The sequence below is a fragment of the Gobio gobio genome, assembly GCF_949357685.1.
Source record: "Gobio gobio genome assembly, chromosome: 5".
Lineage (NCBI taxonomy): Eukaryota > Metazoa > Chordata > Actinopteri > Cypriniformes > Gobionidae > Gobio > Gobio gobio.
The window spans coordinates 7,178,763-7,204,209 of record NC_137101.1 but is presented as its reverse complement, the minus strand read 5'-3'; the positions used below and the strand labels follow the sequence as shown (position 1 = coordinate 7,204,209).

The 25,447-nt window shown below is 37.7% G+C and overlaps 2 protein-coding genes across 3 annotated transcripts; one reads left to right on the top strand and one right to left on the bottom strand.

The window, feature by feature from the left end:
* Positions 1–396: 396 nt before the first annotated feature.
* Positions 397–12,427, top strand: cd9b (CD9 molecule b). 2 transcript variants are annotated; one of them, XM_079817975.1, is made up of 8 exons: positions 397–840; positions 6,529–6,631; positions 8,296–8,393; positions 9,513–9,587; positions 9,665–9,766; positions 11,634–11,723; positions 11,817–11,900; positions 11,980–12,427. In XM_079817975.1, exons 1-8 carry the CDS (start codon positions 763–765, stop codon positions 12,043–12,045), a joined length of 696 nt encoding a protein of 231 aa, XP_079674101.1. In that variant the 5' UTR covers positions 397–762; the 3' UTR covers positions 12,046–12,427. The 2 variants fall into 2 exon arrangements, with proteins under 2 accessions (XP_079674101.1, XP_079674102.1); XM_079817976.1 differs by lacking the exon at positions 397–840 and adding an exon at positions 4,485–4,986.
* A 4,671-nt stretch (positions 12,428–17,098) lies between these two features.
* On the bottom strand, positions 17,099–21,508 carry smkr1 (small lysine rich protein 1; the record flags this gene model as incomplete). The annotated part of the gene is made up of 2 exons (XM_079818377.1): positions 17,099–17,356; positions 21,431–21,508. The coding sequence occupies 2 exons, from the start codon at positions 21,506–21,508 to the stop codon at positions 17,099–17,101; spliced, it is 336 nt and encodes a 111-aa protein (XP_079674503.1).
* Positions 21,509–25,447: the final 3,939 nt, after the last annotated feature.

The window sequence follows — 25,447 nt, the reverse complement described above, 5'->3', positions numbered from 1 at the left end:
CTAAAGGCAAAAATAATGAATTCCTTTGCTTCTCAAGTAAGTGTATCTTGATTTTAAAATGAGATATTTGTACTAGAAAACAAGACCTAAACAAAAGTTCTGAGTTGGAAAATAGTTTTTGCAGTGCATTGCTGGCTTTTTCGGAAAACATACACACTTTTTATCAAATGCACAGATTACATTGTGCCCGCAGATCTGCTACATAGCATCACGATAGTTTACATTAGAATAACTATTATTGTTCTTTGTTGGTAGGTAGGTAGTTCTTTGTTGTGCTAATAAAGATGAAAGTGATTTATTACCAGCCTAAAATTGAAAACACACAGAAAAATGTCACAGAAAGGTGCAAAGTGCTATTTTAATACTCTGATCACAAGACAAGACAACTCCTGGTGCAGTCTGTGAAAGAGCTCCACAGTCTAGAAGACAAGAAAGAGAGGTCACGAGAGGACAATTTTGACATGTTCTACAAATGCCATAGTGCATAGTTTGAGCATATACAAATGCATTACTTGCTAATTATTTTAAAACATAAGTTGATCATCAAGTAAAGACAGAAAGAAAGAGAGACAAGTGAATGTGACAGACTAAAGAGCTTTTCCCTTCTCAGACTAGAGGTGGGAGTTTACCGTTATAAACAGTGACTTCCCCTCAGGGCAGCAGCATTGAGTAACAGACGAGCAACAGGACAGACACAGACCTTTGGGTATTGAAACATCCGAGAACAACAACAATATCTGTTGCTGCTTAACCTGGATTTACATGATGGGAAAGTCAGGTCTGTCCGGTGGAGAGCAGTGCATCAAATACATCCTATTCGCCTTTAATTTCATATTTTGGGTGAGTTAATACACTTTACTCCTAAATGTTTATTTATATAACAAAAAAAGTCTAATATAGACTTGTTATTATAACCAGTAGCCTAGTCTTATGCTCCATAGCCTAAATAAATAAGCTACGTTTTTGGGTTATTAAACATAAAAAGCTATGTAACAAAGATATGTTAAAGGATGATATTTGTTTGTGCTGAATTTATATGTAATTTCGAAAAGCCGTGAAAGCTTTAGGCTACTAGAAATATGACTACGGGGGTACTAGAGGGTCAAACGCAAGCAAAAGCAAATAATTAAAATAATATTGGCGAAACAGATTAGGCAGATTTGCACATTTGTCTCCGAGCTCTGGAGAGCGTCACATGCATATTTACAGTGTGTTTGTGAGTAATGTAGCCAATCACAGATATTAATCTCTCGAACGCGATCAGAATCTCACCGCTCAAAACGCGTTTTTAGCCTATTCAGTGCTGAGTTAATGCAGGCTTGCGAAACCTCTCAAATTCAGTAAGTAAGATATTTTTTGTTGACAACTTCATTTTTATTACGGAACTATTGTTGCTAAATTGCATGCAGCAGAGTTTCAGAAGTGACCATCTAAAAGCCACTCTGCACGAGACAGAAATATCCTCATGAGACCCAGAATATAAGTTTTACCTCTGTAGAGGACATTATTTAGCGAATTTATCTGACAACATACACAGTTTTAAGTCTGGATATTCTTATGAAATACAAGACATATGAAAATATTATTACACGTCTTTTTACATGACATATTGTCCCAAAACATTAATATGCTAATTAGATACAGTGTATGCATTGCCTAGAATGGGAATGGTAGCTATATCAAATTATTCTGTATCTTTCATAACATTGAGAATCATCTTTATACAAAGTTTAAATTGAAAAAAACTGGAAGCATAAAAATTGATTGGTGAATTTAAAAAAAAATCCCATTGTTTGTCTATTCATGTCTTTTAATTTTCTCAATAAATGTGTTCTGGTGTCCTCTACAGAGCAGTGGATATAGCATATAACAGGAATTTTAAACAAATGGCTGAAAAAAACAAAATCTTTTTTTCTGGTTCTTAGGAAGATGACATGTTAAAATGCTAGTAACGCATTAAAGCAATGTATAGGCAGACTAATAGATTAATAGACAATTTGCAGCAAAATATTTTTGAAATTCCAATTATTGGTAAATGACTTGTAAATAAATGATCATAAATTTCTCACTGTACCCTGCTGTGGCGGAGCACATTTACTAGAGCACCCTCAGTAATTTCAGAAGCAACCTCAGTGATTTGATTCTGGAACTGGGCCTGAGAAGGCTAACTTATTAATATTGATTAGGCTACGTAACGTGATGTTCGGCATCTTGAAAACATTAAGTTGTTATATGATCGCAGATTGCGGCGAATACATGTCTTCATAATATTCCCATAGCTAACTTAATGAAAAACCTCTTACGTGTTTGTTTCTCAAAATAAAAAAATGCTAATCGGTAACTATTCATTAGATTACGTGACCGTGTGTCATCTCCAGGAAGGTTAACAACGTAATTAATATTCATGAGCTAACTCTTCGCAATAGTGTGATTCAAAATTGAGTGTTATGGGGCAGCTGGTAAGCAAAACATGTTTAGAACCTATAGACTAAACATTTCACTTTCTGCCATTGTTTGTTCCTTTAACTGTTTTTATTTTATTTTTATTTTTTTTTGATATTGGTTGAGTAGTTCACGAGTAGACACGTTTTTAGAAGAGTTACTATATGCAATGTTCAAGATGGTAATTATTCATGAGAAGACGAACAAGTCAAAGTTTTGCATACCTGTTGCTAGGCAACCCCATCACTAATCCATCCCATAAATTATTGTAAATTTAGCCCCAGAAATGATCTTCTCACAAATAATGAAAGAAGGACAGCAACCAAATATTAGGCTACCTACATAATGATTTTGCTTATTTGATTCAAGTAATCTAATCCCCATGGGTTTATCTTATTTTAGGGACTATTAAGATTTGTCCTCACCTACCACATTCATCCTGAACCCTGTAAAGCCTGACAAATGAAATAATAGTCAGAAAATAAATGTTTTTCTTCAATGGAACAGTTTATGGAACCTGTAGGCAAAATATTGTGTTAAAATATGTTGCATATGTGTGTTTTTATAATTATTTGATTGATATATCAGACTTTTATGGCTCATATAATATGATATAGTGAGAATATGGAACTCATACTGAGGAGGAAAAAACACCAATTTTATTCAGAGGCCCAAACTGATCAAAAATATGCTATTTGTTGCAGATGTTGTTGTTTATATGGCCAAAAAGTATGCCGAAATTCTACTAGCTTGTAATGTAAATCAGTGACATTACAAAAAATGCAGTATATCAGTTGTCACTCTACACCGATCAGGCATAAGATATGACCACCTTCCTAATAGTGTGTTGGTCCCCCTTTTGCCCTGACCTGTCGAGGCATGGACTCCACTAGACACCTGAAGGTGTGCTGTGGTATCTGGCACCAAGATGTTAGCAGCAGATCCTTTAAGTCCTGTAATTTGCTAGGTGGGGCCTCCATGGATCGTTTGTTCAGCACATCCCACAGATGCTCGATTGGATTGAGATCTGGGGAATTTGGAGGCCGTGGTCCATGTTCTGATGCTCACGTGCCCGCTGTTGGCACTTTTGGTGGTGAACAGGGGTTAGCATGGGCACCGTGACTGATCTTCCCCAGATGCAAAACAAACTGCGATGCACTGTGTATTCTGACACCTTTCTATCAGAACCAGCATTAACTTCTAGAGCAATCTGAGCTACAGTAGCTCGTCTGTTTGATCGGACCACACGGGCCAGCCTTCGCTCCCCACGTGCATCAGTAACCCTGTCACCACTGTTCCTTCCTTGGCCCACACTTGATAGATAATGGCCACTGCAGACCGGGAACACACAAACTGCAGTTTTGGAGATGCTCTGACCCAGTCATCTAGCCATCACAATTTGGCCCTTGTCAAACTTGCTCAAATCCTTACTCTTACCCATTTTTTACCCACATCAACTTTGAGGACAACATGTTCACTTGCTGCCTAATATATCCCACCCACTTAACAGGTGCCATGATGAAGAGACAATCAGTGTTATTCACTTCTCTGGTCATAATGTTATGCCTGATGGGCGTATCCCAATAACATATCTTAGTAATATGATATTTAAATGCTTAGTTTTATGATCAAGGCCTGTAGGTTTCATTGTGGAGGCAAAGCATATAATGCAACACAATGATGATTGAGAGATGAACAAATAAACTCTCCTCAGAAGCATGTCGTGTCATATTTCGTAATTACATTTTAACATGATTTTTCAGGGGGGAAATATATCTATGGATAATCAAGTCAATCTAAGACATCCAACAAATGAGCAGCTTAAAAAAATATAACTACCAATATAAAAGTAAATCTTATGTTTACGTTATAAAGATCAATAAAGATTTCACAGCAAAAAAAGAAATTTTTAGGAAAGACCTTTACTATAAAAGTATAAACTATCAAACAGGATGCAGAAGGTATGCCAAAGATATGCAACAGGTTTTTCAGCAATGCTTTGATTTGAGAGCCCTTAGTCTCTGTTTCTAACCCGTCCCTCCACTTAAAGGTGTCGAGCAAAGGTACAATAGCTGTGTTCTGACTTCCCAGTGTTCCAGAGGGACAGCTCGAGTTACATGAAAAGTAAAACCTGATCAGCTTGTGTTGATGCCATTTTGGCAACTAAACCACAATATAGATCTTGTATACTTTTTTTAAACCCTATTTACGCTACTGAATTGTGTTAGTTCGTTTTTTTTTGTGCAGGACTGAGCAGCAGGTAACCTTTTATCTGTGTTCTTCCTCAATTCCCCTGCGACACAGTACATCTAAAATGGTTTTGCCCCTCCTTCTTTTCCCTCTGACAAAGACCAGGTAGGAGGGTGTGGCCTGCTGGAATTTTTTTTTTGTTCACTCGCCCTGTTTTTAGGTGGGAAAGAAGCACATTTCAGGTGCTCAGTATCGGGTTTTTACTCTTAAAACTAGACTTAATTTTTAGCCATGGCCGGAGGTGGACTTCAGTGTGTCAAATACTTGCTCTTTATTTTCAACTTCATCTTCTGGGTAGGTATTTTTTTCGTCATTACTCGAGTACATGCTATTTTAAATGAATGTTTGTAGAGTAAAATGGCAACATACTGACACAGAAATGTAAATGTGGCTTGAATGTGGTGTGGTGAGGATATGAAAGTTTGTTAGTTGCTTTGTTTACATACTTTGTTTGCTTGCCTAAAATGGATGTAGTGTTTGACAAACTTTGACCCTTAACATGCTGCGTTATTTTCTCTACAATATTCAACCGTGAACAAGAAAAATGAGTTCCTTGTTCACAGGCCTGTTTATAAAACAGAAGCTGTGGTGGTTAGACTGTTCATTTCATACTATCTAGTTAATTCTAGTTTCTAATGTGCAATGTTGTCAATCATTAACCACTCTTTGGTTTGAAATATTTAGTGACTTTTATTTGAGCCTGTTGAACACTGAAAACCTTGAATGTACAATCTTTAACATTGCACACATGTAGATGCGGACCTCTAGAATATATGATTCTACACATAACAGCAAAACATAATGTTTGGTCAGTAGCATTTATCTCGTCTTAAAGTGGCTTTGGTATTTGGGCCTGGCCTTAAGCTGGCTTTGTGGTAAGTGAGTAAACTAGCAAACACTAAATCCACCCATCAGAAACTCCCATTGTGTAAGGGTGGAAAAAGACAGGATCAGTTTGGGAATCTTTGAGGGACAAGCCTCCACACCCCTGGCAGTGACTCACTGTGACTCAGAGCTTATATTTGTGGCTGCATTTTTCCAAAACAGAAGAAATGTGGAGGATTGAAACTCAATTTGTTGAGTACCAGAGATGCGCGTGTGTGTGGGTGTGTTGGGGGTTCTTTGAGTGTGATCTGGTTTAGCTAGTATGGTTTGTTTCTAGGTATTCATTGCGTCATTGATCAAAGCACAGGAGGGAACTGCACTCATCCACCGTTTGTGCAAATTCATAGAAGGTTGAAGGAGAATTAAAAATCTGACCTACTTTCCCATGTGCACAACAATTAAATATGAACGACATGGGTGTGGTGCATTTAAATCTTTATCTGTTTTGACTCTTAAGTGTATGTGTGGGCTGTTGATTAACTTTTGGCTGTGAGAACATGTACAAGATCGTAATCGTTCTTGTTCTTACATGTTACTCATTCATGGAAGCCACATTACAGTGTCCTGGGAAACGCTGGAGTTGGTCAAGAGAAATTAGAGTTTGTTCAGCATAGTTTTGCATATCTCTTTCTCGGTGCATTTGGAAGCAGTCTAACAAGATTATCAGGTTGGTCTACTCTTTTGAGTGCCTTTGGTTTCATAAGCCCTGTTGAACTTCATTCTCTCAGGGAAAAAGAGTAAAATACGTTGTTTGGAGCCTGACTTCCTGTACTCTCCGCCCTTGTAAATAATGCCATGCTTGGCCTGCAGCTATATTTCCTCTATGTGGTTTGCCAATGTCTGTGTTGTCAGGTGGTACCATGCAGACTGTTTTTTTTTTTTTTTTTGGTCTGGCCATTGTTCAAACTAAACTTTTAATTGGATATATCAATGTTTTGTTTGTTTCCACAGCTCGCAGGGACAGGAGTTTTAGCTGTTGGCCTCTGGCTGCGTTTCGATGAAAGAACTAAAGGATTCTTTACTGCAGAAAATTCCCCTTCTGTGTTCCTCACAGGTGAGATTTGGCCATTCCTGAGCTAGATTCCTCTAATTATCTTCTCAGTGGATCAAGTATCCACCTTTATCTCGCAATACCATCGCACATGCTCCTTTTATCACCTACATGATCTGGTCTTTGTAAGTTGGTGTTTGGGTATGAGGTATAATAGTAGTCATGGAAACCAGCCACACCTATTTCCCGACATCAGACGATCTGTCATGTGAATGGTGCGTCATGAATGCTAGTATTATAACATGAAACGAATGAAAGGCCATTCAGGAGCGTGAAATGAGACTAATTGTTTTGGCTTCTCTACAGATTATCAGAATTTATATAGTGTGTGTATGTGTGTGTGTCTCACCAAAGAGTAAAAACAGTACATTTATGAAATATTACAATTTAAAAGAACTGTTTTCTATTTAAATTTATTTTCAAATGTAATTTATTCCTGTGACACAAAGCTAACTTTCAGCATCATTACTCTAGTCTTCAGTGTCACATGATCCTTCAGAAATCATTCTAATATCATGTTCTGTATTTTTGATCCCAAAAAAAAACATTTTTTTTAATCTTTATTCCAAACTTTTGAACAGTTGTCCCTGACTTGGTCATTGAACACTCACTGAACAATCACGTTCTTAAAGCAACGCAAATGGCATGACGACTACAAAACACGTCCAAAATTCAAAGCACTCCATCTATTCTTCTATGCTTTGTTTGTTTTTATGAAAGGCACAAAGACTGAATTCCTCGCCAGTTTTGGAGGCTTGCAGCAACCAGGGAATTTAACTTTAAACCGTAAAACCAACCCTCTTATAAATCATGGCTCAGTTTTTGAAGGGCGAAAACCACCTAAATATAGAGAGCTGGATGTCGGGTTTCTGTCTGCGTGTTTGTTTTTTAAGAGGTAGGTTGGTTGAGTTATAATGGCAGTGCTGTTTTGGAGGAGGCTGGCATTGGTCCACACGATGCCAGCTCTCTGCCCCTTGCCATCATCCCTCACAGAGATGCCTTTCTCCTCCTCCCCAACAGAACCCGCATTGTTTGCTCGCTTCCCACCTCCTTTTGTTTTGCCTGGTTTATTTTTCTTTTCTCAACAGTTTTCAGAAGAATGCTCACCTCCATCGATCTAAAAACGTGATAAACTTAGCGGGAAAGTTTCCAAGTGCCTGCCAGAGGTTTCGAAAGCACTTTAAGTGATCCTGCATTGCGAAACATTCTAATGACAGGCGTTTCTATAGGCCACATGTTTGTTAGGTTTTGACAGATCACTGTGTTACCCCTGTCTGTGTTTGTTTTCACCCGACTGAACATGTTCAGTCAGTGTTTGTTGGGGCAGTGTGAACATGACCGTCATTTTTTCATAAAATTCTACATCCAACGGCCGACTTGTTTGTTGCCGTTTGTCTGTGCGGTGTGAATTGGCCTTATGGATACATCACTGTACACTTGCATGGAATTTTGTTTTGCATATTTTGCTTTGCAATAGCTCATTCTGATAAACCATTATGGTAGCTAAAGGAAAAGGTTATCATTTATACATCAAGCTAAATGTGTGTCTGTAATGAACTGAATCTGAGGATAATAACATTTGCAGTAAATGCCCTTGATTTCAAGTATTTTTTTCAGATGAGAAGCCAAAGAAATGAGACGAATGTTCTGTTCTTTTCTGTCCTCAGGGGTCTACATCCTCATTGTGGCAGGGGCCATCATGATGGTGGTCGGGTTCCTCGGCTGCTGTGGAGCAATAAAAGAATCGTCATGCATGCTAGGACTGGTGAGTCTTCCCATATTCAACTACTGCACAAAATTACACAACACCGTTTTCAACAAAAAAAATTAAACTTTTTAAGGCAATTTGGCCTTTCATTTACACAACTAAGGTGTTTTGCGGGTCTGGAAACGCAAACTTAAAAAAAAAAAGTGTTTTAATTTTTTTTTAAACACTGTTATTGTCTAACTAATTTCTGAAAACTGTGACGTCATGCACATCTATTCAGTCTATAGGCTCGTAGTGTTTCTTAACAAGTGACATCGCCAACTACTGGCCTGGCAGCAGAATACAGCGTTTTTAGTCGTTTTCGCGGATGTGTGTGAACGGGGGTCGTTTTGGCAACTTTGTCATCTGTATTCGAAACACAAATGGAAAAACATTTCTATGTTTAGTTCATCGTTGTCGTGTAAACGTACCCTAAAGCCTACAGTATACTTTGTTTTTTTTTAGTGTGTACACACGCAGTTGGACGCACAGCCTTGCAAAGTATACTTCTTTTGGCTTGTGCGCATGCACAGTTTTGAGCAATCTCTCGCCACCGTTATCACCCATGTAAATACTGCAAAAAAAGTAAATGCGCATATGTTACAAAAATCTAGCAGTGCGTGTACAGTACGCACGTACTCTTCTGATGACGAAATTCGCGGCATTTGCACTGTACGCTGACCCTCATGTACGCGTAAAAAGAAGTGAAGGGGTAAAAATGGCATTTGATTTTATTCTCATATAAACCAGTAGATGGCACAAACTCACCGCAAAACTTTCCTAAACATCCATGTTTCATTATGGAAATTTGGCTGATCCTTGAGCAACGTAATGCACTAATTTGATGTAATATTTAATTATTTTACTAATATTAAATTGCTGAACAGATTGAGACAAAGGTCTTGTTCAAGGTAACTAAAGAACACAAGAAATGTTGAACCCATCAGCAATGTTACCCGAGTAAAAAAAAAAAAAAAGTGTATTTATTTTTATTTGTTTTTTTATTTATGTGTCCGGATCATTTTGAACAGACTAAATGAAAATTCACATGCACTTTAGATCACCTTTTAGAGCATCTTTTGCCAAGAAATCTAAAATTTTTGCTGATGTCCTCTCCCTTTTTCTCGCTGCCTCCAGTTCTTCGTGTTCCTGTTTATCATTTTTGCTGCAGAGGTGGCCGCTGGAATCTGGGGATTGTCCAATAGGGAAAAGGTGGGTGATGTTCATACTCTCTTTCTCCTGTTACCCGTTCATTTTCTCACAGTGGGTCCTCTTCTTTCGTTCTCAAGGTCGTGAAGGATGTCCAGCAGTTCTACACGGAGACCTTCAACAACTACAAAACCAGTAAACAGGAAGCGCTGAAGGAAACTCTGCGATTAATTCACTATGGAGTGAGTGTTAATTTTTATGGTTCGTTAAGCCATAAGAGCAAAAACATTCTATGAATGGAGGACAAAAAACAAAATCAGGGTTTCCGCGGGTCTTAAAAAAGTCTTAGTTTGACCTTTCACAATTGAATTTCTTAAATTGGTGCAGAAAGTCAATTCAATATCATGGCATTAAATTAGGGCTCCATGATGTAGAAAACATGGACGGAACTGCAGATTCCATTTATAAAAATTGAATAAAAGATGGAATTTGAGAAAAAATAACATATTTCATAGGGTCCTAAAAATGTATTTTTTGTTAAACTTTTAATAACTTGCTGTTAAATTGTCTGTTTCATGATTTCAATCAGACATGCTTTTTGATTAACCAATAAAACAAAGCCCAGAAAAATTAAAACAGAATAAACTCTAAAAAGAATTCAATTTAATTAAATTTTTATTCAAGTACAAATATCTAACATCCTTAAATCAAAAAACATCTACTTGAGATGCAAAATTATTAAATTAAGTGAGTTTATGCTTCAAAATATACATATACATATACATCTGTCCTTGGGTATGAAAATAACTAACTTGCATTTGAATTAAGTGGATTTTTATGAATCCATTGGCAGATGTTTGTTCTTCTTTTAATTATAAAATCACTTTCACAATATATCTTATCTCAAACTTTAAGCTATTTCTTTGTAAAACAAGTTAAAGAGTAATGGAGATCTGTTGGAAATTGTATTTTTTTTTTTTTACTTTTTTAAGCATTGCTAATACAACTCATTGTGTGCTCCCTAGACATTTACATTTAGAGAACATATTGATGTGTTATCCTTCCTTCAATTTATTATTTTAATTAAATAAAAAAAATGTTTACATTTTACAACAAAAACAAAATGTATTTATAGTGCAACTTTAAACACAATATGGGTTGATCCAAAGTGCTGTACAAAGCAGACCTCACATGATGGGGGAGACCGTTCCAAAGCTTGGGCCCAGCCACAGAAAATGCCCGATCACCCTTTAACTTATAGTGACACCCAGGCACAGTTAAGAGCAAGTGAGTAGAAGATCTAAGTGCCCTAGCGGGACAGTATGGCACAAGAAGCTCACCTGTATACCTTGGTGCACGGCCAGACAACGCCTTATATACAAACATAAGGATTTTAAAATCAACTCTAAATTTAATGGGAAGCCAGTGAAGAGACGCTAAAATGCGGGAGATGTGGTCCCTCTTTTTAGACCTAGTCAGAAGTCTTGCAGCCGCATTTTGAACAACTTGCAACCGTGATGACGAAGACTGAGGGAGACCGGAATAAAGAGAGTTGTAGTAATCAAATAGTGATGTTACAAGAGCATGAATCACAACTTCTAAATCTTATCTTGAAAGATGCTTCAACTTTGCAATAGATCTTAAATGGAAAAAGCTTCCTTTAATAACAGCACTAATTTGTTTATCAAAAAAAAATTTGGTTCAGAGATTTGTTTGTGTAAAGAGACCTAACTGGGCTTCCAGAGCAGGAGATGAATTTGCAGGACAAATCAGAATTAAAACCTCTGTTTTATCCTCATTTAGCTGCAAAAAAATATTTATCTATCTTAATACAATTTACACATTTCAATAACACATCCGATGCACCAGTGGTGTCCAGCCTTACTGGTAGGTAAAACTGGGAATCGTCTGCATAGCAGTGACATGAAATGTTGTATTTCTGAAAAATGAGGATCAAGGAAAGCATATAAAGGGAAAACAATAAAGGTCCTAAAATGGATCCCTGGGGCACACCACACAAAACTTTACTGAAAAAGTTACCTTCATTAAACCTGCCGAAACCCTGTGAATGTTAATCTGACTGATGGTTTTCTGTGTGCTGTTCTTTAGTTGAACTGCTGTGGAACAACAGGGACGATTGTGGATGGAGAATCTGACATATGTCCCAAAAAGGAGGGACTTCAAATCCTTGTCACAACGGTACAAGAAACTCAATAATTAACAGTCTCTTCAGTTATCTTCAGTTGCCCCCCCCCCCCCGTACCATAGTTACCTCTTTTGTTTCTGCTCCAGAGCTGCCCGGGTGCTATTGAGGAAATCTTCACCTCTAGGCTTCAAGTGATCGGAGGAGTTGGGATTGGCATCGGGGTGATCATGGTGAGTAGGTGCTTCTGTGCATGTTAACCATGGTTAATATCTGGTGTCAGATATTAACCTGTGTCTCTTTCGTTGTCAGGTCTTTGGCATGATCTTCAGCATGCTGCTGTGCTGCGCCATCCGACGAACCCGGGACATCGTATGAGCTGTCCTTACTGCAACAGCCTGCTTTCTGCTCTGTATTTATCTGAGTTTGTGTGTGTGTGTGTGCGTGTGTGTGTGTGTGTGCGCGCGCGTACAAAATCACTGATAAACTTCTAACAAAGCCCAGCATTAGTCATCCACTCCAAAACTGTTACATGTCGTTAATACACTGAGTAAGTGGAACAATGAAGTGCACTAGAGGCTGTTTTTAATTTTTTTGGTGTTAAGGCTAACGTTTATTTGCCTCTTTGAATGCACTTGCAAGCTTCAGATATTCTTTTGTAACATTTTATGTGGCTTATTTTATGTACCTATATGGTGTCTGGAAAGACGGCGTAGTAAAACCTAGTAAATTACCAATAAAGTTGATAACTAATTGATTGAATGGTAGTGTATTTATTTATGTTTAAGAAAACCCGATGATTTGCATTTAAGGTCGTTTGCACCTGATGCTTTTGACGCTAAATACAGGATCTAAAACGTTTTTTTTAGGTTTCCAGAGGTAGTCGAAAACAGATTGCTTTTGTAGTGTAGACGCTCATGTGGTCGACAAGCCTCTACTAACCTAATGCGTAAATATGGGATGCACGCTACAGACAGGCAGGACTTTGGCTGCATCTGAAATTGCATACTCTCTTAAGTAGGTATTTATTTTGAGTAAATAATTACTTCACGACCGCTACAAAAGTATGTTCTATGTAGTATGTTCTGGACATACTACATGCGACATGTTGTCATGATCATGTGACCTATCAGCGTCCATTACGTCACTTCACTGACATTTACAAAATTCTCTCCCGTGGCCTCATGGGATAGCAAAGTGTCCATCATATGCACACTTCAGAATCTCACCAGAAGTAGTAGGTCATCCGGGTACTTTTTGCCTTCTCTTTTATGAGTACTGTGTATTCTGTCGCCCTAATTTTTGCCTACTATATAGTAGGAAGGCATTCGATTTTTGGATGCTGCCTTTAAACTTTGTCGGCTGAAGACCCAAGTTTTGGTTTGAAGGTGAAAAACGTAGCAAGCACAATGTTTTCTCACTATTCCTGATTTCTAACACACACACGCAGCGTTCGGCATGGTCTTCTGTCTTTCAGAGCAGAAACGAACACTGCTCTCTGTTTTTCTGTCCATTAGATTGAAAGATCTGAAAAAGCGCATACATTGACCAAGCGTGCTGCACACATCCTGAAAAGGGAAGCCTACGTGTCTCGATCGCCCCCAGTTGGTCGGTCCCAGTATAGCTCATAAACTCAGCCCCCTCCATGTATTCTAATGCATGCAAGACAAACTAAACAATCAAATTACATTGAATAATCAAATTATTCAAATAAAAAAAAATCAAAGATGGTTTGTCTTGAAGGGGTGGATTCTGAAATCCACTGCCGCTTCAATATACATACATGCACGCATGTAAACGCATTGGTTTCATCCATTTTTACTAAATTATGTTTTTATTCATATATATTTTTTTTATATTAAAGGGTTAGTTCACCCAAAAATGAAAATTCTGTCATTTATTACTTACCCTCATGTCGTTCGAAACCCGTAAGACCTCCGTTCATCTTCAGAACACAAATTAAGATATGTTTGTTAAAATCCGATTGCTCAGAAAGGCCTCCATTGGCAGCAATGACATTTCCTCTCACAAGACCCATAAAAGGTACTAAAGACGTCGTTACAAAGTCCATCTCACTACAGTGGTCCTACAATAACTTTATGAAGTGACGAGAATAGTTTTTGTGTGCAAAAAAACTAACAAAATAATGACTTTATTCAACAAGTGCTTGTCTTCCGTCTAGGCCTTTGACGTGAACTCATGAAGCACTACTACGTTCTGACACATGACCCGCGAGCGATGACCTTCGTTTACAAGCAGAGGAAGACGGGCCGTATCTAAGCTGTTGAATTCTACATTGATTGTGCTTTAGGTCTTGGCGTAGTGGTCAAAATTTCCTGGATGCCCGAACACCGGCGCAACGCCATATTCTCGCGCATGCGTCGTGGTGCTTCGCACTTGTTGAATAAAGTTATTTTGTTTGTTTTTTTGTGCACAAAAACTATTCTCGTCGCTTCATAAAGTTATTGTAGAACCACTGTAGTGAGATGGACTTTGTAACGACGTCTTTAGTACCTTTTATGGGTCTTGAGAGTGTAAAGTGCATTGTGCCAATGGAGGCCTTTCTGAGCCATCGGATTTCAACAAAAAATATCTTAATTTGTGTTCCCAAGATGAACAGAGGTTTTACGGGTGTCGGACGACATGAGGGTAAGTCATTAATGACAGAATTTTCATTTTTGGGTGAACTAACCCTTTAATTCATTTGATGTTATTTCCTTTTACTGAAACACTAAATAATAAGATTTTATTGCCTGCACTTCTCTCTGAGGAGACGTTATCTGTATGTTTTGGAGAGCTAGGTTGTTTTCAGTTGACACTCCACCAACTCCAACCTTGGAGAGACTGTGTCTCTGTGCATGTGCGCAGTATTCTGTGTTACAGATCAGTATTGGAGGTTGATTACGGGCATCCTAAGAGATGGGTGGACGTGTTTTCTGAGTAAGCTGGTGCCTGCTCCAGACCTGGAAGGTCACCACGTGCCTAATTCCAGGGTGAAAGCGTCAACAAGTGATCTATGGAGACATGCATCTGATTAACTGACAATTTACTATGGCTATCTGTTTTCTCTTAGCCAACCAGAATCATTTAACCTGCAGTAATGACGTAGCTAGACCTTGAAAAGAGCATAAGTGTTGAAAAATTGTATGTACGTAAAAAAGGTAGAGGGAGAGCGCAGCCTATGAACTCCGTGAGAGACTAGAAGCTGGCTTCTGCTGATGAAACTGCAAACTATTCAGTCATTTTTTCTTAAATTAATTGCACTCCTGACTCTTTCGTTCTTCACAACTGGTCTTGGCTCCTAAACTGTTATCCCCTAACAGTCTTTTTAAGTAGTTTTTATCACACTGACGTATGTTCAAGTGTTAGTTTTTTTTAAATATGTTTGGTTTGTAGTTATTGATGCTCTAAAAATGTGGTGTGAAGCCATGATTGACAGCTGTGATTGACGGCTTATCTAAACAAAGTTGTCACTGAAGCACCAACGGACGTTTTTTGGGATTTTCGAGATTGAGGCTTTAGCTTTAATTTCTACATTTCCATAACTGTTTATTTCACACAGACATAATGAGCTCTGCAGTAAACTGTACTAACAGATACTGTGGGAGTGTGGGCGGGGTTTTGATATGGCGGCTCTACTTCCTGCTCTCTACTGCACAGACGCAGGTCCCAAATCAGTGCAAGATATCGGAACCATATTCCGACATTGGCAGCTTCACTTTTCTTCAATGCAAGGTAGTGAAGGTGCATCGTCCATCTTTTTTTACAGTCTCTGACATGTATGCATACATAGACCCTCCCCTCAAAGAAACCAGGACAGAAGTGGTTGAAAGTGGACAAATAAGTTGGATTAAAGGTCCCGTTTTTCGTGTTTTTTTGAAGCTTTGATTGTGTTTACAGTGTGCAATATAACATGTGTTCATGTTTCATGTGTAAAAAAACACAGTATTTTTCACACAATTTACTTATCTGTATACTGCTGTTTTCACTGTCCTCAAAACGGCCTGAGAATTTCCTCGTTCTCTGAAGTCCCTCCTTCAGAAACACGTAACGAGTTCTGATTGTGCCAGCGGTTCCCGTGTTGTGATTCGACAGCAGCTTAGCCCACGTTGCCCGGGAAGGTCACACCTCTTACCATAACGGGGAGATGAACGCACTCAAACTACAGCCCCTGAAGGCCAAACAAAGGTGATTTGACTCCGGGATGAAAATAACAGCGTCTGAACGACATGGCGACAAACGCAACCGAACCGAACCGAACCGAACGCAACACTTCCTTTCTCCACGAGGGAGCAACAAGACCACGCCCCCTTTTTCGCGTATTCTTGTGGGCGGAGGTTAGTCGACAAACTGCTCTACTGACGTAATTAAAGCAGGATGTACATGGATGTAGTCCAAACCGGCCGTTCGCTGTAGGCTTTGAAAGGGAACTTCTGTCAAATAAAATATCTCGCTTGGCATTGAACTTTGAGCTTTATAATTTTACAGGTATTATTTATGCTCTAACAGCAACATTACTCACTAACTAAAGTTTGAAAAATGGGATCACGAAGAACAGGACCTTTAAAACACCAGGTGCAAACGAGAACGTGTCTCCCTCATCTACTTGTGATCTGATCGACCAAAATGATCTTAATACCAGGAGTAAACAGAGCCTGAGTGTAATTTGTGTTAAAACACCTTTAATAGAGTTTCATTCAACCAACATTTATTGGATTTATATATAATCCTAAATGAAAGTCAGCTGAGATAAATATAACATTCTGCTGTTTTATTACAACTGACAATTTAAAGAAGTGAAATGATCTTTTTATATATATATTATACACTACCGTTCAAAGGTTTTTGGTCGGTAAGATTTAAAAAAAAAAAAAAAACATTTCTTTGTCTTTTTTTTCTTAAAGTCTCTCATGCTCACCTAGGCTGAATTTATTTGATCCAGAATACAGCAAAAACAGTGATATTGTGAAATATTAGTACAATTTAAAATAAATGTCTTTCTAAATATATTTTAAAATGTTATTTATTTCTGTGATCAAAGCTGTATTTTCAGCATCATTACTCCAGTCTTCAGTCATGAGATCCTTCAGAAATCATTCTAATATGATGATATGCTGCTCAAGAAACATTTATGATTATTATAAATGTTGAAAACAGTTGTGCACATATTTTTTTAGGATTCTTGATGAATAGAAAGTTCAATCAACAGCATTGATCTGAAATGGAAAGCTTTTGTAAAAAATAAAAAACATCTCTTGTTTTAAAATGTCATAATATATGACAATATCAGTTTTTGCTGTATTCTGGGTCAAATGAAGGCAGCCTTGGTGAGCAAAATAATAAAAAAAATTCTAAAAGTCTGATCTAAAACTTTTGAACGGTAGTGTATGCATATATGCACATTATGGTTTAATTGGCACAAATCAACATTTCATTTTTTGCTTTTTTGTTTTTTGCCCTTTTTTCCTTTCTTCTTGGTTGCCCCAGGCCAGCCAAATCCTCTGAACTCCAAGCAGTCCACTGCATTATGGGAGATGTAGTAGACGTTCTCCATGGCAGCTGGACTCAGAATATCCACACCTGTCTTTGTGGATTTGGCACTGACTGACCTCTTTTTGGAGGAGCGCGTTCTTTTGCTCTTTTTGGCAGGTCTGGCACTTTGAGATTTTGACTTCTTGGTGCCTGAAGGCTATAAAGGTCATATGAGATTTTAGGGAAAAAATGAAAGAAATCTTGAAAGCGTAAAACATCGATAGAAGTTAAACATTTCTTACCATCGTTGAGTGCCTTTCTCTCACACAATAGCTGGAAGCTTGAATGCACTCAAAAAACCCATTTGTTTTCAGCAATACTGTGAACTGACCATTGTCAATGCATGTAAGAAAAAGCTTTAAGTTTTCCTTGATTTTAACATGATTTTGTAATCCGCTTTAAGAGAAATTCTTCCCAAAGGCTGTCCTACCAGTGAGTTGCCGTTCCTCCCCAATGTGTCCCTCTTTTGTTGTGAGCTGTTGTTTATCTGGGGTTGTCCTAGTGACGGGTCATGGGAGCTTTTACATGGGACTCATCCACCAACTGGCTTTTCAGGTCGGTCCGGGATCTTTTTGCTGTGACCCCCCACATGAATCTGCACTGTTTCAGTACATGATGCCTGATCATTTAGAGTGACATTCAGATACGAGTTATAGGAAACTTCCCTGAATTTAAAGGATAAATAGTCTAATAATTAGACTATTAAATGAATTAAAATAAAACATTTAAACACAGAGTAGCTTATAACTATTATATTTTAACTATATTAGGCTAATTGTATAGCCTATATCCTCCTGGGACCCAGAAAAAGAAAGTGTTTTAAATTTAGTATTTTTCCATGTCATTACATTTTTTAGAGTATAAGAAACAAATGGGGGGGAAAAAAAACATTTTTGAAAAATTATATTTTATTCATATGTTATGATATGTCCTCTGTAGTTGACACCAAGACTAAAGAGAATAAAAATATTTAAAAAAAATAAAATGACATGAAATTGCATGTATAGGCAAAAACAATGGGATTTATTTTTCATTCACCAACCATTTTTTAGGTTTCAGGATTTTTTTTTTAAACAAACTTTGTTTAATGATTATTCTGAACTATGTTATGAAAGATATAACAGAATGCATTGATATACCATTTTCCTTTATGAAATATGTGGGTAAAATGGCCATACTTGGATTTTTCCATTCAATACAATGTATCTATACGCTGCATCTAATTTGCATATTGATGTGTTCTTGGTGCAACATGTAATGAAAAAAGAAGTGTAATAATGATTGGCAACATTTTCATAATAATATATATTTCATAGAAATATTGGTATGTAGGCCTAACTTTTTTCCCTATTCACTTGTTATCTCTCCTGATAAACATGATTTAAGTCTTGGCTTCCACTACAGTGGACATTTATGAAATCAATGCCCTGTTTTGTAACAGAAAGTCATATTTTGATAAGAAACCCCATAACATTTTCCTGAGATGTTGATTTATAACAAACAATTTAAAAAATAATCCGATTTAAATTATAATTAAAAAATATGATCATATTTCCATAAGAGTGCAAAACATTAATGTCAGCTGTTTTTAAAGACTAAGAAGAAGTTGTTCTCCTGATGAAACCTCCAAACATTTGGTAGGCTATCTCTGCAAAGCCCCGAATGTGCTCTTTACAGGACATCCAGACCCAGACTGTGACATGTATGATGTCAGAAAAATTCCCTAAAATATAACGTCCACTACAGTGGACAAAAGTCTAGAATTAGTTGGTCCCAGGATGATATAATAATTTACACACACACACACACACACACACACACACACACACACACACACACACACACACACACACATGATATGATATGGACACATCACATGGTTGTTGGTCCATCCTGACCGTGCACTGAGAAAAGAAACAGGTACCACGTGAACAGTCGTACAGGTGCGTCTTAAATGAAGCAAAAACGATTTCAAATCGGATAAATATTTATGCATAGGCCTACAAGATTCAAACCACACAGCTCAAGAGGAACAACATCTATGACAATCGAAGAAGATATGAAGGTAATATACATGTATAACTGTCATCGCCCTTACAAAAAATGAATGATTTTTGGCGGATTGATTACCATTTCCGTATCGTTAAAACACATAACATGGTTAAACTGGTTAGTGTAGCAAAACCATGGTTCATTTAGTCTCAGCGATGTAATCAACGCGGATTCCAGCTCACAACTATGTCATGCAAATATGTCAAAAGTGAACACCCAGGCAGTAAATGTATGATGTGCCGAATCCGATGATCTATTTTTCCATACAAAAAGCGGTTTGTAAGAGCCCTACTCGGAGAATACAGCGTATTGAGACAGGCATATCTATTAACGCATTACGTATTTTTTTAGCTAAAGTTGGGAGTCTCCCCCTAAAGGGAGGGGCTCTGGTGTAATTCACTCATTTCACCACAGGAGAGCGTTCAGTTGCGTTGGTTTTTCGAGGTGGCGAATGTAATCAACAATTTATTAAAGCATTATTATTTTTTAAATCAATTCAATTTAATGTAATGAAGGCGTTTCTTCTGGCTCCAGTTATAGCGGCAAGAAATAATTTTAAATAAATGTAAGGCCATTTGTGGGGTATGCTATCTCTGCGGAAACAAAAGTGGGCGTTTCTTAATGTGTGGGCGTTTTCACACTGATGGGTGACCTATGCATTTTTTCCCCTCTGCGTTATTAAGTTAGCACCCAGGCAATTAATGTATGATGTGCTAATCTATTTCCATTAAAAAAGCGGTTTATACAGCGTGATCAGGCATCTCTTCCCTAGAGGGAGGGGCTCTGGTGTAATTCACTCATTTCACCACAGGAGCGCGCACAGTTGTGTAGGTTTGTATTACATGTCTAATAAAACAGGCCTATTTCTGCTCAGCAAACGGTCAACAAGCTGCAGCAAAGTAATTCACACAATTAATATTAATTTAGTTAATGACATTTTGTTGAAATTAAAAGTTATTTAATAATTACGTCAATGTACAATCGACTCGTATTGTAATTCACACAATTCACCACAGGAGGGCGTTACTTAAATTTCTGACGACTATATATATATATATATATATATATATATATATAATCTTATTTATGATCTATATATATCTATTAGACCTTTCTCACATATCCGGGTTTCTCAGAACGGAAGTCGTTATAGTTGGGTTAGCTATATAGATGTAAATGATAGAATACATTAAATATTTTTGTGTGTGTGCCCATTTGTTTAAATAGCAAACGAAAAACGCCACAATAGTGATTTCACAACTTTCAAAAAGAGGGGAAAATAGAGTTAGAGATTGATAACGGCTGTGAAAAGAGGGAAAGATGTTTTACCATCACTCCCACAGACGCTCTATTAGAAACACCCTCAGTTTTTTTGTTGTTGTTTTTTTTTTGTAATTTGATGCAAAAGTAATAAAATACAAAGTATTAGTGTTATAAATGTACATACAATGTATTTTAACAAATCATAGAACACAACAAAACATGAGAATGCACAGGAAAATTATGTTATCCGTACAAACACTTCATTTTATTATTAGTTAATATTGAAGGATTTGTGTCTTTTTCAGTTTTCAGATATATATTTATTTTAAAAAAGAGATGTTTGCTGAATGTTGCTGCACGTGAATATACACAACATAAGGCTGACATCCTTTGCCATCTGAATGACTTAAATAATGACTTCTTATAATGAATTGGGTGATATTATTGCTGACTTTTATTGATTGAGTGCACAGTGAACTACATTAGTAACATTAATATCAACATTTTAAAACATATAACATGAAAAATATTCAAAGAAAATATGTATTATATGAAATAGTTATGGCATATATTTATTTATTTTCAAATAAATTTCACTCTGCAACCAAACTGCGAAGTGGAACAATCACCACTGTAAAGTGTGACATTGTTATTGTAGAAGAATTTAAATATTGTACATTTTAAAATTTGACAATTGCAATTAAATAAAAAAATAATATTGCATTATGATGCATGTCAGTGACATGGAGTTCTTGGAGCGTCCTTTTTCGGAGTGACTCTCTGGAACACTTTTCCATCTGGCTGAGTTCTCCATGTGAAATGTCCGCTTATTTGTAACTTCGCCATCTATGAGAACAATAATAACATGAGCAGCCAGTAGATGACAGCAAACAGTAGCGAAAGATGCAGCTCTCACCTCCTCCAAGAGTTTGCTCATGATTTCAGGATCATTTGGGTTGATATTGGGATCAGTTTTCACCTCAATCCTCAACATTTTAACACTCGATGGTTCGTCAGGGGATGGGGCTGGGGCTGGGGCTTGGTCGAGGAAGAGGGATGAGGAAATCCCCCCCACCGAAAATGGCCTGGCCACAGCCAATGATTTTGTCGGAGCTATGAATAAAAATAATATAATTAATATTTTCTCATTTTATGTTTCTTATCGTATCCTTTTAGTGTAGAACGAGTATAGCTGATATTTTTTAAGATGACAAAAAATGTTAAAAGTTAGATTTTTAGGCTGATTAGTTTTCTTAGGCTGCTCTAACTCAGTGGTATAACTCAATGTCAAAATGATTGAGATCAAAGTTCTCCAATCAGATCAAAGAAGGCGGGGCTTACTGTCATACTGTCACACATGCAACGAGGGCTTGTGGAAGATGTATATGAAATTATATGTGTCTCAAAAAAAGGAACGTAACTTTATAAAACTGAACGTAACTTTTTCATAAACTATCAAAAATATGCCATTACAAAAGAAGAAAAACACAATGAAAATGAAAAAAACTCTAATTTATCAGGCTCTTTAAATATGCTTCATTTTTTGTTAATGTTTTTTATTAATTCGTTTTCGCAAATCGTGGATTCTCCAGATTGCGCTTACGCTGCATTCACATGGGGCGGCTTGTGCGACCGTCATAGTGACAACAGCCAATCATATTACTTGTCGCGTCTGCTCTAGGGTTGCATGAACGCAATTGGCTAGCGTCTGCTCTAGGGTATTTGCATAGGGCGATCTGATTGGATGACGCCTGCGCTGGCGCTTGAAAAGTTGAGAAATCTTCTGCCGCTTGCAACGCGAGTGAAGCGACGCGACCGAACCCTCAACGCTGCGTTCACACTGCGTTAACGCTTCTCATTTACTTTGAATGGGTGACGTCATGCGTTGCCGAACTGAATTGTGTCCGCGCTTCACTCGCGTTGCAAGCGGCATAAGTTGAAGATGTTTCAACTTTTCAAGCGCCAACGCAGGTGTCATCCAATCAGATCGCCCTATGCAAATACCCTAGAGCAGTGTTTCCCAACCACGATCCTGGAGGCACACCAACACTAACGCCAAGCGTTAATGCCGACGCCCCGTGTGAATGCAGCATGGCAACGTATGACATCACCCATTCAAAGTAAATGAGAAGCGTTAACGCCGATGCCCCATGTGAATGCAGCGTTAAGGCCTGTACACACCGGGATGAATATCGCACGCGCTTTTCGCCAGCGTTGTCCGTGACGTTTTTCGGCGCGTCTTGAGTGTTCACACCCAAGCGATTTTCACTGGCGATGCGCCGAATGAACGTGCACATTCAGTAGATGCGCTCCCGGTACACAAGGTGGTGCTGCGGCACTTTACGCTTCTGACACTCGCTTGTCACACAGTATTTACGTGCTTGCCAATACCATAGACATATTAGGTCTATGGCAACCCCATTCACACACTTTCTGCTAACTGGCAAGCAGCATTAAGAGCTCATCTTCTTCTTTGTCTACTTACTACTTCTTCGTCGTATCAATGTGTGCTCGGCAAGACCGTTTTGTGCTTGAGCGCCACCAAGTCCTGTTTTACTGTCACTTCAGAAGCTCCAGGCACATAAACAAAAGCGCGGATCTCATTGGTCGGCCAGTTTTTAACGCGCCACGTCAAAATAAAAAAACTAACCCGGCCGTTTTTGCGCCCTTTGTTTAGTCATGAGGCGTTAAACTTGCGCCAAAACGTTTAATGCCTCTTTACTAAACAAGGGGCGCCAATGTGAGTGTGCACACCGACGTGCAAAACGGCAGACGTAAAGGCGTCATTTAAAAAAAAAAACGCATCGGTTTGTTTTTTTATTTTGACGCGGTGCGTTAAAAACTGGCCGACCAATGAGATCCGCGTTTTTGTTCACATGCCTGGAGCTGCTGAAGTGACAGTAAAACACGACTTGGTGGCGCTCAAGCACAAAACGGTCTTGCCGAGCACACATTGATACGACGAAGAAGTAGTAAGTAGACAAAGAAGAAGATGAACTGCTAATGCTGCTTGCCAGTTAGCAAAAAGTGTGTGAATGGTTTTGGCCCTAGACATATTATATCTATGGTTTTGGCAAGCACGTAAATACTGTCTCTCTTCTTCATCTGTGTGACAAGCGATAGTCAGAAGCGTAAAGTGAGTTCTTAATGAGTAGAAAGACGATTCTCTGCCGATCCATTAGTCAATATTGCAGGAGATGCGAACGCTAACTTTCTGATTTTATTGTTTATATTTTTCCTCGCTTGACGTGGCATTTCCCAGAACTGCTTGTCATGAGAGTAAAAAACAAAGAGAATCACAAATATGTTATGCAGTATGTACGGCAAAAAGGTAGTTTGTGTGTATGAGTTGTGTTTGAGCTCTAACCTTGAAGTAAAATGAGCCATATGGCGCACAGCATTGCTCCTGAAAATAAACTTAAGAACAATTATAACACTAAAAGATATATAAGAGTAACCGAGAACAATGAATAACTTCATTGGATTTGCACTGAATAATATAATGGGTAGTTTCTTATTCTAGACTTCCTAATGGCTAAATATAAAGCCTATGAATTGAACCACTTTTTGACCTGAATTAAATAAATAAAAAGCATATTAAACTGACAGCTCAATACTTAAACCATTCTCTAATTCTATTTTCTAAATGAAGATTATTAGTATTACTACTAGATATATATTTTAAAGAGAATCAATCACACTTTAAAATAGGACAAATTAATAAACATCAACATTTATTCCTTTAGGATTAGGAGACAAATAGAGACAGCAGAATAAATCCAGAAAGATTAAAATATGACTAAAGGTTTAAACCTTTTGACGTGTCCCATGTGTGCTTCTGTCTTCTTTCTGCCTCTGAAAGATGAGTCTGTATGTTGACGATTTATAGTACATTTATCTAGAGCGCATATGTCTCCTCTCTTCAGACGACTCAGACAATCACACCTATTCTGTGTATTATTTTACATATATTTGTTAGTTTGAGCATATAATGAGCAGGTGTGTACGTTTTTTTGTACTCGGGAGGAAACACTGACCTAAGGATGCAAAACAGGTTAGACAAAAAAGAAATTGAGGTGTTGATCACAATATTTACAATCACTCTCCGTCTCTCAGATATTCACATTTTGCTCTCTCTATCTTTCATAATGCTGGGTCATTTTTTGGAACGGTCTGCATTGTTTGGTGCTCCCAGAAATTGTAAGTCTGTTCAAACTTGTGCTCTTGCAAACTAATAACACTTGCTCTGCACTACACAGAATGCAGTTTGCGTTGTTAGAATTACTCTGACAGGCCTCATTAGCAGGATGCAAACTGAAGATTTTGAATATTTACACACGTTTACACAAGGGACTCGAGAACAAAAAACAAAATCAGTCATGGATCATCCAGGTAATAACACAGTTTTAAGAATCAAGGGTATGTCAAATATTTGTTTTGTCTTGTGAACTATATGTAAACATATTTTATGTAAAATATCGTATTCAAGACAGTTCTAAATAAAAAATAACAGGCATTTTGTCTGATCCCTCTTATTTTATTAAAATAATTAACTTTTTGCAGAGTCTGCAGGCGGTATGTAAACTTTTGAGCACAAAACTGGACCTTTCAGAAATAATTCTGTGATCTGTAAAACTCCAAAAGGGACGATAAAGAAGCTCCATAATATGTCTTCTGAAGCCATGTCTCAGATAAAAGTCTGGTTTCTGTAATTGAGCGTGATGTTTACCCTTTTTTGAATGGGAATAGGTTGCTTTTCCTGTTAAATGCATGCACATGTTCATGTCTCAGTTCATTAACTATGGTTAATGAACTGAGACAGACATTTCTCCAGGCCAATTACCAACAGCTAGACCACTGAGCCACCAGGAACCTACAAACAACCTTTTGTGTTGATTTCATTGCATTTTTTTAAGGCTTGAAACTCAAATAT

Excerpts from the sequence above, each read along its gene's own strand:
- cd9b (XM_079817975.1), top strand. The coding sequence starts at position 763 with ATGATGGGAAAGTCAGGTCTGTCCGGTGGAGAGCAGTGCATCAAATAC. Across the intron at positions 9,767-11,633 it reads TGCGATTAATTCACTATGGA|TTGAACTGCTGTGGAACAAC; the intron begins GTGAGTGTTAAT and ends GCTGTTCTTTAG. Across the intron at positions 11,724-11,816 it reads TTCAAATCCTTGTCACAACG|AGCTGCCCGGGTGCTATTGA; the intron begins GTACAAGAAACT and ends TTTCTGCTCCAG.